The sequence below is a fragment of the Erpetoichthys calabaricus genome, chromosome 9, assembly GCF_900747795.2.
Source record: "Erpetoichthys calabaricus chromosome 9, fErpCal1.3, whole genome shotgun sequence".
In the NCBI taxonomy this organism is placed as follows: domain Eukaryota; kingdom Metazoa; phylum Chordata; class Cladistia; order Polypteriformes; family Polypteridae; genus Erpetoichthys; species Erpetoichthys calabaricus.
In genome coordinates, this window is record NC_041402.2 from 158,071,626 (window position 1) to 158,087,747 (window position 16,122).

The 16,122-nt window shown below is 37.7% G+C and overlaps 1 protein-coding gene and 1 long non-coding RNA gene across 6 annotated transcripts in view; one reads left to right on the plus strand and one right to left on the minus strand.

Annotated features, from left to right (window-relative positions):
• cadm1a (cell adhesion molecule 1a) overlaps nt 1-16,122 on the plus strand; it is a 1,142,366-nt gene that overhangs the window by 916,190 nt on the left and 210,054 nt on the right. For all 5 annotated transcript variants that reach the window (XM_051932362.1, XM_051932363.1, XM_051932359.1 and 2 more), the window contains 2 exons: nt 743-895; nt 6,540-6,677. In XM_051932362.1, the coding sequence (XP_051788322.1) occupies nt 743-895; nt 6,540-6,677 (291 nt within the window). The remainder of the gene's footprint in view (nt 1-742; nt 896-6,539; nt 6,678-16,122) is intronic.
• LOC127529257 (uncharacterized) overlaps nt 1-16,122 on the minus strand; it is a 311,661-nt gene that overhangs the window by 155,052 nt on the left and 140,487 nt on the right. The window lies entirely within an intron of this gene.

Consider the following 16,122-nt stretch of genomic DNA (forward strand, 5'->3'; position numbering starts at 1 on the left):
CTGTATCACTTGATCAACTTCCTTTTGTTGTTTATACCATTACTTAAGCCAACAAATAGTACATTTTTCCTTGCCTCCACTTCTTTTTTCATGTGCTTTGCCTTCGTCTTTTGCACAAACACTGAACGGAAGAGGTTATTCATATTGATTTGCATATTAAATATGCAAAATTCTGGGAGGAGTTGGGTTGGGCCATAGGTGCATGCACGTGTGTTAAATTTCACGTTTGTTGGGATTTATAAAGGGGGAGTGCATGGAACTTGGCTTGTGCACAGTTTTATGCATCTGGATTTTTTGTGCAGACGCACATTTCCAGTTTTGTCCGTACACCATATTTTAGTGTGAATTGTACACATGCCGTTATACATGAGGCCCCAGGTTATTTTGAATTGTTTTTGCTGCCTCCTCACTATTTGTTTTACCTCCTTTTTTTGTCATCATGCAATTAAATAAATATATAAAATTATGTAAGAAAATACACCTTTAATTACATTTGAAAAACAAGTGATCTGAGGTCAGCCGCCCAAGGCACACCACTGATGATCTCACCTCGAGTGGGCCATTCTCCACTTAACAAGTCATTGGAGTGAACAAGAATGCTTTTGAGTGTACTTTAGGAAATCTTGTTGATTTCAGTCTGCTGAACCTGCACCTGAACAGTTTCTCTTTTAGTTTATCATTCCAAGCTGAGTTGATGTTAACAATAAGATCAAATCCTTCTTTCTGTTCTTTTTTTTCACAGCATTGAAAGACAGCCGTTTTCAGCTGGTCAACTTCACTGACAACGAATTAAGAGTGGCCCTGTCTAATGTGTCGATTTCTGATGAAGGAAGATACGTATGTCAACTGTACACCGACCCTCCTCAGGAAGCCTATGCCGAAATTACTGTACTGGGTATGAAATCATCATCATCATCCTGAAAATTAGGAAATGCTTCCAACAAATCAAACATTTGAGAAATATTATGGTCATTCCTTTCCACAACTGTTTGGACATAGTGAGAAAAGCACTATATGATATAAATTTAAAGAATTATTATTATTATAGAGCAGTGGATAAAGTATTTGTGAATATAGTATACCAGAGCTATGCTGTTTAATATGGCCCTCCTCTTTTATTCTGTGTGATGGTTTTTAGTTTTGGGCTCCTTATCTTCTACTATATCCAGTGGTTTATGTTATTCATCCTCATATTATACATCTATGGTGAATGAAATAACTGCCTAAAATAACTGTAGAGTTTGAGGAAAAAGGCTGCAAAAAGTGAGAGGTGATAAGAAATAGTGAGGAGACCTCTTGTGAAATACGTTTTGTGTTTTCTTGCAACACACTCATTTTGGCTCAACACTCTTACCAGCCCCTGGATTCAACCATTAAATCCTCGTATAAATCCTATTGTCGCATATATAGTGGAGTGGTTTTATAGTCTAGTTTAAACAACCATTAGTTAAGCTTAGCCTGCAAAACTAAATACGAATGAAACTGATGCAAACTAGAACCATTAGATTTAATAAAACCTAATGCCTTTATTTTTGTTTCACATGGTAGTTTGGAATTTTATAGTATCTTTTATATTTTTTATATTTCATGTCAGTAAACATTAAAAAAACTCAAATCACTTTTATAAAGTTGATAATGCTGGCAGTGCAAGTGAAAGTTAAACATACAAGCGGCAGAATGTTGTGTGGTAGGACTGCATGTTGTATATGCCAGAAGTAGTAGATCAGTTGCGTGATGGCAAAATTATATGATTTATTATATGATAAATTATGTGAGGGTGGAAATCAAACAAAGGACCCTTGAAGACAAAATATTACAATCATTTGTCATTTATTTATGTAAGTATCAAACTCCAATTAGCACAATTCTGCGGAAAATGAATCTCTGGGGTTAGGGCCACATTCATCTACAATAGACAACGTTATGGTTTTGATTACCTTGGCCAACTGGCCACCCTCTCCTGCCTGGACACTGTACAGTATTCAGTTCAGTTTAGTTTATAAAGTGCTCTTTATTATATATCCATTCTTGTTTACCATGGCGTTGTGCATGTGAGAATGCTACTACTACTGCTACTACTTGTAAAACTGTCAGCGCAAGAGCTAATAGAAACACGTAGTTGGAATATTTCTGAAAGTGAACAAATGTGAACCTCTGTTCAAGGAACCCTCATTTATCGCCCAAGAAGTTTAATGCTTGTGCCCTCAAGTGGTGATTAGGTGTGTGCTGTAGTGTATTTATTATGACTTGCAATATGTAGAAAATCATCATCAACTCTTAAACGGTTATTTAATAGCTTAATCAAGATAACCTTTTTTTAAAAGGGAAGTTCACACTTTGTCATATGGGCTGTTTTGGGCTTACGTCAATAAAATCAAGCTGTTCATTTCTTGCCTTTGCGTGAACAAATACCTTTATTTTAATAGGCTCTGCACCCCGGATAAATCATTTCAATGTGAAACCAGCCCCACCTTCTAAACACTCCTTCTTGAAGTTCTAATATTCATGAAAAATCAGATTGTTGCATATTTATACTTAGATACTATTTCAAAGTTGAGATATTTATTCACAAAATGGCATGGTGTTGTAGTGGTCAGTGCTGCTGTCTCCAAGAGCAGGACAGCCGGGTTTTAATTCCAGCCAGTTCAGTTCACAGTCTTGGTAGAATTTGCACTTTCTCCTTGGGCCTTTGATTGTGTTGTCTAAATACTCCTCTCAAAGACCAGAAACACACATTTTTGGCATGGTCTTTCAGTGTTTACATGGCTTAGAATTGTTAGCCACTCCAAACAAGTTCATTATGACTGAGATTTTTGTTCACAAACTATGAGTTTTTCCACTTACTTTCTTCCCCCAAGATATAGCATAATCATAATTACCAGTTTATGTGGCTCAGCATGTAACTACAGTACATGGGAGTGTGCCTAAGAACCCGGGGTGGTTCAGGCCTTGTGGTTCATGCTGCCAGGACATGTTCTGGATCCATAAGCCAATTTTAAAAAAAATAAATCGAAAGTATGCTCCCCTCGTCTTTCTCGCATACTGAGATTGAGGAAAAGGTCATCAGAACTACTTCCAGAATCAGAAAACTCAAAATCAAATTGGTAACACAAATCAGAAAATGCAAAAATAAATTGAATACGCAAAAGCAAATGAAAAAGCACAAAATAAAAAAAATATATATAAAATTAAATGTACTGTATTACCAGGAACACGACAGGCATGTAGCAGCTTATTGTTCCCATTACATCTTTATATTTACATGGAATGCTCAATGTTTACACTTTACTGTTAAACTAATGATGTATAAATTAAAATTAATAATAGTTATTGAACTGTGTTATATTGAATTCAGCTTTTAATATCGTGTACACATTTATATTTCCATGATACAAAAAATTTGAATGGTTTAAATAAAATACTACTTCCAGATGAGTTGTTTTTCTCAAATTTCATATGCTTGCTTTTTATCATTTTAAATATCTATACAAAAGTTGAATCATCTATCTGTAATTATAACCATAGCTAATTAGAAAATTTGCGAGAGTATTCAGTTAAAGTACTACTTCTGTTTGCCAGAAGTGTCCCAAAAGTTGATAGGATTCCTTATTTTTGATATAAAGCAGGTGTACAAAATCTCATTCGCCTTGGTCAAAGCATTTTCAAGTTATCCTGTTTACACACAGATGTACAGACAGACAAAATTTCAAAATGGTATTTTCGGACTCAGGAAGGTCTAAAACGTCAAGTTCCATGAAAATCTTGAGGTTGAATTTTTTCACAATTCCTTTACTTTCTCTAAACTATGTATTTGAGAAAGTAAAAAAAGGAATGGAAGAATGAAGGATATCTTGATACTTCCATCATGGTGTAGGCTCTAACATCATACTTCATTAATATGTGACTTTTGGACAAGTCATCTTGAAGTTATAATAGTAAAGACACCTGTAGAAGGTTACCAAAGGGTCATACTGTAGATGTCCACTAGCAAGAATAGGCCCATATATAAAGTATGTGTATGGATGTGCACAGTGACATAGTAATTGAGGTTGCTGCCTCACAGATCAAGTGTCCTGGGTTTGAATCCGACACACAGCTGAGCTTGCACATTCTCCACATGCATGTCTGTGCAGGTTTTTTAAACATGTCTAAAAGATGTGTAAGTTGGGTTAACTAGCCACCCTAAACTGAACCCATTTGAGTGCATATATCCCATTAGCTTGCAAACATGCAGTATATATATATATATATATATATATATATATATATATATATATATATATACTAGCCGTCCCCTTGGCCCGCAGCCTCTGTCTCAGATTAGCGCGAATATATCGCTCCTTCAAGCGAACTATGATTCTTACTTCAATGAGAGAAGTCGCAAAATCAACTGGAATGTTCAAGCAAATTCTAGAAAAAAGCCCTATCTAAATCAGTTAAGTAGTTCTCTCGTTTGCAAGCTAAGCGGATGTAAGATACGCCCCAAGGCTAGCACGTGAGTGAAGAGGGCCCCTCCCCCGGGCCCACAGCCGCTGTCTCGGATTCGTGTAAACACATCGGTGTCGCAAGCAAACTATGATACTTAGCGCGCAAAATCAACAAGAACGTTCAAGCAAATTATAGGAAAAAACCGGACCTATATCCGTCAAGTAGTTCTCTCGTGAAAGCGGAGAGACAGACAGACAAAAATTGGATTTTATATATATAGAGCTATATGCTATATATAGATAGATAGATAGATATATATATATATATATATATATATATATATATATATACTATATATATATACTGTATATATATATATATATATATATATATGTGTGTGTGTGTGTATGTTACAGGTAGAACCAGAAGTTGGATAAACATGGCATTAATAGGGTAAAGTTAGAAACTCATATTTTATTCCAGCTTTGCCCAGGTCTGCCGGATAATGCAAGCTTTACCTAGATAATGCTAAGTTTATCCAATTGTTGGGCTTTACCCGTAACTTATATACATATATATTTATATATATATGTGTGTGTGTGTGTGTGTGTGTGAATGTACAATGAATTCAGAAAGTATTCAGACCCCTTCATTTCCTGCATTCTTTATTATGTTGTCGATTTAATTTTTTCTCACACTTTGACATTCTAAAATTTCCGATTAACATCCAGGTATGATCTGTGAAATACAACCCATGAAGATATGGAGAGCGTTTGTACAGCTGTGTGATTAGACCAAAAATCAAAGCTTATAACTGTGAAGAATATATGAGAGATTTCAGTGTTTTGTATTTAAATAAATTTGCAAACCTTTCTGAAAACATGTTTTCACTTTCTCATTATGGGTTATCGATTGTAGATTTTAATGGCAAAAATGGCACATTTATGCAGTAAGATTTAAATCTACTACACAATAAAATATGCAGAAAGTGAATACTTTCTGAATCCATTGTATATATATGTGTGTGTGTGTGCGTGTGTGTCTATGTATGAGGTCTAAGTAATCAGTTTTGAACATTGACGTGGGCCTTGTTAAGTCTTATAGTAAGTCCATATATCAAAAGTTTGAACTTCCCTTTGCCCGTGGTTTATAGTCACATTTTCATGCTTGAATTTAACCAGCTGTATGATTTCTATATTTGAAAGTACAAATTGTGGTCTCTTTTCATGTGCTTCTACTTACAGCAGCTCTAAAAATAGCAATGAATGAATATAAGCTAATTAATAGATATAATAATTACAACATCAGACTTTAGTCAGTCCTTCTGTTGTTTCAGCTTTTTTAGTTGTTTTGCATTTTAAAATTTTCCATACTGCACCATATTTTATTGACATTGGGCTCAAAGCTCTTACTGAATATTTGACCTTTTAGTTATTTAGGCTTGTTTTAATTCCAGAAAAGAAAACAAAGAAAGTAGAAATGTACTTTTAAAATTAAAAACAAATTCATACACTTTCTTTTTATTCTGCTACGGGGTGATTTTGTAGACAGCAAGGAAAATGAGTCCCTCATTGATGGGCAAGACTGTTCTGTCATCACTGATTTGTCTCATCGCCATCTAGATTTTTTTGACAGTTGTGTGTCCTGCACATGAAGTTATCAGATTTCTCTTCAAGCCCTGATCATCATGCTTCCTATGTTATGACTCATATTGTGTTAACGCCATTGGAGCCTTAGGGCTGAACTGCCACATAGGTATTGTGGTGGATTTTGCAGACAAGACGTAGAACTTTCTTTTTTCATTAACTAACCACAAATTTAAAGTTAAGACCAGAGCTGGCTGTATCATGTTCCATAAGCAGCCTATGTCTTTCCTTCTTCAGCTAATAGAACCTATCTTAAAAAGTCGCTCTGAGTTAGAATGGCCTATAACGTAGATCTGCCTAACGTAAGACACTGACATAGTTAGCTTCAGCCATGCTGAGCCCTGTCCCATGAGGCATAGTGTGAGATGCCTATTGTTCCGTCTCAACCTGGAAACAAGGACAGCAGATCCGTGCTTAATTTGTAGGCTTGCTTATTGATCTGGCTGCTGTTTTGTTTGATGTTAGTCCCACCAGGCAACCCGATGATTGAATCCCGAGAGGACATCATCAATGAAGGAAACGAGACAGAAATAACGTGCTCTGTCACAGGAAGCAAACCTGCTGCCAAAATCAGATGGCTGAAGGGAGGCAAAGAGCTGCAAGGTGAGTTCAACTTTATAATGCCATTGGTTTTGTCCTCAATCACTTACAGTATTCTCTGATATTATTTAGTCTCCTGGACTCTTTTTGAACCATTTTTCAACTTTGTTTTGGATCACTAAGCTTGGTACTACCTGATAGATGCTATTCGGTAGATACCAATAAACAACTTGATTAATGACTAAATAATACTGTGAACCGAATTTGGTGCATTGAGTGGTAATCAGCTAGTTACATGAACTTCGATAAATTATATTTTTATTCAGTACAATGGACCCAAAGTGAACTGCCAGTTTGGGTTTTGTCTTTATGAGGACAAAATGTCTTCCACAAAATGGTGTCATGATGCTGGGGTGCAGGGTAGTTGATGGCGATTCATACATCATTTGTTTTCACAGTGGGCCCTCCATAACAAATGCTGGTTGCCACCTATATCTGAAATTGGGAGACATGACAGACATGATCAAAAGGGTATGTGTTCATTCATCAAAATGCCTCGCCAATGGAAGCTGGTGGGAGGGCCTCCTGTTCATAAATGGGAGTGCTTAGTGCATCAGTATAACATATGTATGTAACAGCGGGCACATCAGCACCTTCGATCCACCACTTCCCTTACATGTGTATAGAGGTCAACTTCAGAACTCTGTACTCTTCCATTGCTCTCCTATTTGAGAAGCTCCAGAGTCCTGGATTAGATTCTCATCTCAGGCACTGTCCCTGTGTGTGCTAGAATTGTCTGCAGGGGATGCAGTTTCTTCACACCTTACACATACATAGATTTAGGTTCATTGGATATTCTGAATTGACCTGTGGTGAGGGAATGTGGATTGAATAAGTCTGCTTTCATACTGAGTAAGATTTCCCCCCAGGATTTGGTCAAGCTTAACACTTACACTGTGATTACTCGGAAATTACTGGACTGACTACAGTTGGTGAAGAGTGAAACAGCAGAGTTTCATTTTACATACGGTTTTGCAGAATTGTACCTAAAATCTGTTTTGCATGAGATTTGCAGTTGCAAAACTCACCATAATATGTTTTTTGACGTGGAAGCAAGGGATTTTGCTCCTTAAGAGTTTATATAGAGTTCATTGGCTGCACTCAAATGCTGCCTCAATCTTTCATCACTCCTTCCATGCGGCTGCCCGCACTCTCATCTACCTTGCGTACTGCCTGCCTGCATGCATGTTCACATCACTGGCACACTTGTGGTCAGAGGTAACACCATCTGTACTCACTTTGCCCAACTCTGTAAGCCGATCTGTCAGGATCCTTCGAGAGGCTCACCAAAAGGCACAACCCACGTCAATGGATTTTTGCAAAAAGAGGCATCCATGAAGTACTCTCTATCCCAGGCTGCTTTTCCACACTCTGTACCAGAATACATTTTGCCATGCTTTTGTACATTCAGAAAGGTTTGCAAATGAGATCACAATATATGTGCTAACAGCATAAATTTAGCTTCTAACAAAACACCATTTGTTTCATGAGAACTCTTTTAAGTTTTACTGAAAATTCAGTTTTGCCTGAATTCTTTCACTTATCACTACTTGGCATTTTTACCATGAACTTCGTAACTCAGATAATGTTTTAGGTAAACATACAATCAGATATGAAATAGCAATTAAGATTTTTTTATCTATCAATAGTGTTACTATAGTTATACATTAATAATGCCAATGTGTACTGTACTAAGCGGATAATTACAACTTAATTAAAGTATAAGTACCCTGTAACAACAAATGCTTAACTTAAAGGATTACTCAAGGCCTTTTTCTGCCTTTAGTTATACTGCTGCAAGAACAGGCTCCACTTCTCAGTGACGTGGTATTGGACTCATCTGGATGAACAGATAAATGATCCTGCGTCAATCTGCAAAAAAACAACATCAAAACAGAATTCCACATGTCATTCTAAACAATTGACTCATTCTATTCACATTCATGAAGCTATGGCGCAACAAGCGTTTTACTATGAATGATTAATTTTTATTGAGTTGATCAAATATGTTTGGTTAGTTTGTGGCTGTTAAACATCCAGTTAAACAGCCAAATGTAATTTTTCAATACAGAAATCTTATGTGACCACAAATGGGTGCCAGAGAGCCCGAAACCCAAGACACAGTAAATCACCAGATGTTTTTAGAATAAAATACAAGGCATTTATTTACACAAGCACTTCTTTTATAAACACCTCTCCAAATATCAGTCACAATTATACAAAACAAAACAAATTCTTCATCTTTACTACATTCCCACTGCCTTCTGACTCTGACTCAATGACATGAGGCAGCACACTCCCAGAGAGTGTTTCCAGTGCCTCGTCATATCCTCCAGGAAACACTTCTGGGCCTTACGAAAAGTAGGGAGTTCCTCCCCCCAAAGTGCCATCTTTCATTATGACTCCATATCCCAAGCATCCCTGCAGGTGTCCCAACTGGGTTCCAATACAAGGACCACTGCCACCTTACGCATGGAAGAGCTCCTGATTCTTGGCTTCTTTTAGCTCATCCATTAAAAGATGCCGGCTGGGCCCAAAGTTAATTTTCCTTCCTGCCGGCCAGTTCATTTGTCGTTCTGCTGTGGCCTCCCATCCAGGTAATGAATCCTCTGCCTTCACAACCGGGATGCCCATTCTCCTCTTACACTTACTATGTTATTATTAAACTAGTCATTTAGCCCGTTACAATAACGGGTGCTAGAACAGTAGTGCATAAACATTAGTAGGAACAGTCTATATTAAATGGCAAGGGACTTTGACCTCATTCTTTTTGTTGGTCGTATTTTTCTTTCTTTCAGCCTTTCGTTTGTTGATGTTTACTTGCTGAGCTGACCGTTCTTCGTGGGCTGCCGCCGTGTATTGTGTGTCTTTAATTTTCTGTGACAGTAATACTGTCTTGTATGGCTCTATTCAATATGGGCACGCACAAAAAGGCGAGCTTCAAAAGGGCGACCTCAATTGAGCTCGGCGAATAAAGGCGTTCGTAGATAATTTAGTTCAAATGGCTCTGGAATATGTGAAGAGCGACAAAGGTGCAGATCTTTATTTACGTGCGCCTTTATTCGCTGCACCCAATTGAGGTCGCCCTTTTGAGGCTCGCCTTTTTGTGCGCGCCCTTATTGAAGGATACCGTCTTGTACATCTGCTGGCTTGTACGTCCGTAATATACCTTTAATTTTCTCTGGCGGTAATACAGGCGTGCGCGTTGGTAATATGTCTTTAATCTCCTCTGACAGTAATACTGGCTTGTATGTGTCTGTAATATGCGTCACTGTATTGTGTACCTTTAATTTCCTCTCACAGTAATACTGGTTTGTATTTCCGTAAAACGCCTCTAACTTTCTCTGACAGTAATATCGCGCATTGCACCGTGCCGTGCACATGCGCACTTCACCAGAAGACACCCACACATGGACACCTGGACGCACATAGGGATTTTATATATAAATAGATATTAAAATAAATTAACTATGGACAATACTGTTAAATTAAGTATGGAAAATGCCTTTGATTAGGATATGTGCCACTTTAGTGGACAAATTATATTTTACATGGCTATTCTGCAAACAAAATCCATGCCGCCTTGTACCTCTGACCAGCATCATGCAGAACAGCCCATTTTTATCAAATATATACTTAGACACTGGGTATGCAAAGCTAAAATGGCTATTTCATCATGCAGATGAAGTGCATGCAGTGAACCATCCTACTACAAACCAGCACTCCAGTGTGTTCGTTAAGAGCACAGAAGGAAGAGCACATCATTTCAAGGGTAAATCAGCATCAAATAAATGGAACACCCTAACAATTAGCTTTATCTGAATTCATATGTGAACATATTGTAGTCAGCACTGAGATGGAAGGACTGTCACACACTAAATAAGAGCCAAGCGAGACTGATTATGCCACTTTCTCTTGTTTATGAACCACTAGAAACACGTCGGTAACTCAAAATGAGGCCATTGTCACGCTGTTCTCCTGCAATGTGAGTGAACACTGTGGTTGCTGTCATGGTGTATGTAATCTTCATCACATTCTGCTGTCCACCATCACACTTTTCAGCATCACTGAGACAAAGGCAAGCACAAATGGTTGCATGGGGCTCTGATTTACACTTTTTTTCTGAAAATTCCCATCCTCCTTCTCAAATCCCTGGAGGCACACACCACGCACAACGTGAAGCGCCTGCAAGCAGCTGCCTTCATAATGCAATACTTTCTTACAAATTCAGTATTGGGCACTGAGTCATTTATAACACCATAACTTGCTTTTAAAATGTATTATCAGTGACCCCTCATAACTTAAAGTTTCAAACTTCCAGGGAGCTTAATGGTTAATGAGAGGTCCCACCTCACATGTTCTCCATATTTAGCACTTTGGTTGTAGTGTGTTTTTAAAAAGTTATTCTACTTCTGAAAGTTATGTACACAACTTTCCATTTTGCTTTCATTAAAATTCTTGTGTTACCAGTTTTCTTCAGTGGCTTTCAAAGTGTCTCCATACTATAGTGCTTCTTGGATTCCCTCATTGTAAATCACCATTGCTGCCTTTCAATGGAAAACAAGTGACTATTGTCTGTCATTCAGGACTTGTTGAAAGCTGCTGTTTTTTTTCTGTAAAATGTTTGAAATGTTCCATACAGTAAAAGAAATCCTGCCATATACTGTATTTTCTGATAACTAGCCCTTTATTGTGTGCTGCAAACAACCCTGGATGGCTAAGAAATGAGCAGTTTGGAAGCAGTCAGTTTAGCAGACATGTCTTGGAGAGTCGGGCATATGGATACATCACATTCAATATGAAACACAAAAGAAAAACCATTCTGGATGAAGTATCATGCCTGCTTGGTATATTCTATGCAAATCACACAGAACCCTTCATTGGTTTCTCTAAAAATTTCTAAATCAGGATTCTGATTACTTAAACACCATCTCCTTTATGCATACAGTTCAGTAAATAATGGCAAATCACAGGACAAAAATCCTCATAAAAAGAAAAGAAAATGAGTCTTCTAATAGAAAGAACACAGATCCACAGGTTAAATTTAATTACCCCTAAGATAAAGCCAGGTAACCCAAGAGTCCTCATTAAATGTCGGCACAAAGCCCCTCCATTCCCCTTTGGACTGAATAAAAGTATTTGGGCTAAAAAAAAAATCCTCAGGTCACATGCTTTTAAATAGCTAGAGGGCACGACTGGAGTTCAATGTGTCCTTTCAGTCACTCAATATGAAGCCAGGGAGCGATTTGACATCAGGGGGATGTAAATTTGAATGTCACATTCATCTTGTTAGAAGGTAATTGTACAATGTCAAGGTGCTATGGTACTGTAATTGGAGCTCAGCTCCCTGGTGGAAAGATATATAAATGATATAAATGGTGGAATGGTGCCAAATTCATACTATGAAGATGTATGGGAAGAAAAAAGGTCAACATTACGACGGGATTTTTAAAATGCACAAATGTTATCGGTGGACTAAAAGTTGCTTTAAAGTAAAGTATAAAAGCAAAAAAATAACATTCAAATAGTGTTTTGATGCACATATCATAAATCAGCTATAATAGAATCTAGGTGATTTAGAGTTTGAATGGTTTAATGAACAACAAAGGCAGAAAAAGATGGCAGTTAGTGCTCTGAGCTGAAATGAAATACATTGAAATTTGGGGATGTTAATTTCTCAAAAGCACTTGCCTAATTTTCTTTTCTTTTTTCTTTTTGTCCATCCATCATATTGAAAGAAAATTTAAATAACCTTGAATTTCATAAGTCTGGCAGCTAGCCATTGCTTCCTCAGCAAAAAATTAAAATCCCTCATAATTAGATCAGCTCAATTTGAGCACAGATTGTCAAAAATGCTGAACTTTGCTCAGATGACAGGTGGCCCAAAACTAGCGTAAGTAGCATAAGTGACAAAAGTAAATAAAGAAACGTTGGTGTTATTTACGAGAGGCCTAATGCTGCAAGACAAATGCAAGATGTCCAAGGGATAAAACTCCTGTTTTCCCATTCATTAGCAGCTTCATCATTTCTCTCTGTTCACATTCTGTAAAGTTATGCGATGGAGAACAAAGTACAATTATTAACCTTTCCCATCCATGTTTGCTGTAGCTTGCTTCAACTTCTTTCAGTCAAACAGGTTTCAGTTCACGTCTCTGCAGCACAGCTTTACCTTAACACACCGAGGCTGCAGGGAACAACATAGCCAATGGAATCTTTCTCAAGAAGGCGGATATTTTTACTGTTATAAGACAAACAAGTACTTCCAGTTACACACTTGGCTAACTAAGCAAGACACGACAACGCGAGTTTCATTTTAGCACCTTGGACAGTTCTCTTAGGATCAGTTGAAACCGTGTGGATGCATCATATGCAGCACATATCTTCAGCTGGAGATATGCTAATAAAATACTGTCACATTCTGTATTACTTCTAGAATAACATGTGTATAAGATAAAATGAATGGAACTAAAAATATTCTCTTTGAAATACCTTGGCCAGCTCAACTTCTGGACATACTTTAATGGAAGCAAGTCCAGGGGGAATGTAGCTACTGGTGAAATGTTATCAGAAGCACTTCAGTACAACATTTGGAAACATCATCTAGTAGTGAAATGGAACAATATGTTGCTGTGTCTTCTGGAAAGCTGATCTTCTGTATTAGCAAAATGGTAAATGAAAAACCCTTCCTTCTTCATCTTGGCAAGATCTTTTGTACAGTTGGTAACATGAATGGTTCTTCTAGTACAAACGTTTTGAAACTGAAAGCACTTTGATACCACATCTTGGCCATCTCAACTAGTGGAGGTAATCCTGGATAAGCGAAGTGTTCAGATCAACTGAATCTGAAACATTTTCATGTTGGATCCTTCCATGATCATCCAGTTTACAGAGGAGGCTATGCAAAACTCTGGATGCTACAAATTGGCAGATGCTATCAAGTAAAGGTACATCTTGGAAAGTTGCTGCTCCATAACAAGAATGGCAATAAATACTTTGACAAGCTCAGTGGTCGAAAAATGATATCAAGTAAATCTCAACGATAAAACCTACCGTAATGGAACTATTTTGAACAGAACAGTCCTTTGTGCCACACCTATCGGAGAAAATGGCAAATCTGGTGTATGTTACTCTCCAACTGTTCTTCTATTTTTACTTTATTGAAAAACAGAATCATTTTTTGTGCCACTCAGATAATATTTGTGTGCAAAGAGTCCCGTTTACTGCATTTATGTTTTGTGTTTAAGTGCAGGTTTTCTAACATTGCCCTTGTCTTCTGAATCACCAACAGTTTATATTCTTTGTAGTACCTATTCTTTAAAAAAATGGTTGACCTTTGGGAAGCTCTGTGGATTAGTGGAAGTCATTATTATCTGACAGTGCTACACCGCTGGCTTGATTTCTGACTGTGATGCTTTCCATATATAGTTTGAGGATTCGTTCCATGTACTTATTGATTTCTTCCAGGTATGCTTGTTTCTTCGCCTACTCCACAGACATGCAGTTATGTTGATTGTCCATTTTTCGACCTTTGCCATTTTTTAACTAGCCCATCATCAGTGGGCTTGAGTTTTAGTGTGAGCATGAATGTGAACAGCAATGTTTTCTGCTGTCAGGATATCCTGTAACTCCAAAATCTGGATTAATGGTTGGTTTTAGAAAAATGAGTATATGGATTTATAGAAGGTTAGCCTTTTCCAGATTCAGCTATTCCTTCATTCCAGAAAATATTACAGGTCTATTTCTGCTGTACACACAATCACTTACTAATCCAGTTTTTAGTTAAAGGGGAGCTGGCATATATCCTGGCAGCATCAGAGAACCAGTCCTGGAATGGTGCCAGTCTGTTACAGGGCATACGTACACTCACTCTGCCATTCTACTCCAAGTCATTGTCCACATGACCTAAGATGAACAGTCATGTGCAAAAAGTAAATACATCCTACAAAATGTTTTTTGCTCTTTTTGAATATTTGTGGACATATCAAGATTCGATCTGCATTTAAAGAGTGTCTTTAGCTAAAGGTGATATAATTATGTATAAATATACATTGAAAATTTGACCGCAGTAATTTATACAACAAAAAATGAACAGATAGGCCATTTCTGTGATGTGGAAAAAGTAATAGCTGCCATTGCCCCCTCAAGGAGGCAGTTCCTATAACTGTTTACCGACCTCTGACTGTTTGATATTTCAGGGGTGTCTTATGTTCACAGCCTATTTCAAATTCCCTCACGACATCTTCATGGGATTCATAATAGTCTAGAACACTGCACTTCTTTCATTTTAGCTGCTGCTTGGTGGAATTACTGGTATATTTAGGGTCATTGTCATGTTGCAAAGGTCCACTTTTGGTTGCTCTTCAGAGTTCTGACAGATGATTTCACATGATCTTCAAGCTCTCTCTAGTATGGTAAAGAATTCATAGTGGATTCTATGATGGTTAGCCGCACAGACTCTGATGCAGCAAAGCTGCCCCGAACTGTAACATTTCCAACACCATGTTTAATACTTGGTATCAGGTTCTTCTGGTCAAATGCCATTTTTGATTTTCACTAAACATGTCTTCTGGTATTATGGCCAAATAATTCTATGCCTCGTCTGTCCAGAGCGCATTGTTCCAGAAGTCCAGTCTTTACCTAGGTGTTCAAGGGCAAACTTTAGTGTTGCCCCAAATTTTTTTCTGACAGCAAAGGTTTACTTCCAGCACACCTCGCATGTAGATCTAATTTGTGCAACCTCTTTGCATTGGTTAACTAGTACACCTTGACATCAACAGTGGGAGGAGCTTCCTGTTGGCCCTGTGATGAAATTCTGGTGTTCTTAATCAGAAGGTTGCTGGTTCAAATCCTGTAAATGCCAGAAGTGATTCCACTTGTGCAGTTGCTCCATCCTGGGTGTGACGTTAACCTGCATCCAGCCCATCAATCTGCAGGGAAAACTTTGGGGTTGGTGGCAGGATTGGCACTCCAGCCACTGTAAAAAAACCTCACACTGTTCCATTTCATCTGAGCTAGTGTGATGCTGAGATGTTCTCCTAACCTCTCTCTCACTCTCTTAGAGACTTCATTCAGTATCTTGTATTCTGCTCTTCAACTGAACCTTGCTGGAGCACCCATCCCTGTACAAGTTGGTATTTGTTTGCAATCTTCTACACTTATGGATAATATACCAGACACTGAAATGGTTGATTTCAAGTCATTTGGAGATCTTTTTTAAAATTCTTTCCCACTCTCATAGGCATCTATGACTTTCTTTCTGAAGGCCTCAGAGAGCTCTTTAGATCTTGGCATGGTGATAACACAAACATCAGCAACAAAGTGCAAACCAAATTAAATGTCTGAGGTTTAAATAAGACGGGTTCCTCCAAGATCCCCTCTAATGATATTCTAATCATTTGCACTCAATTCTAATTTGAGGTTTTTGAGGTAGTGATAAATGGAGGGGTGG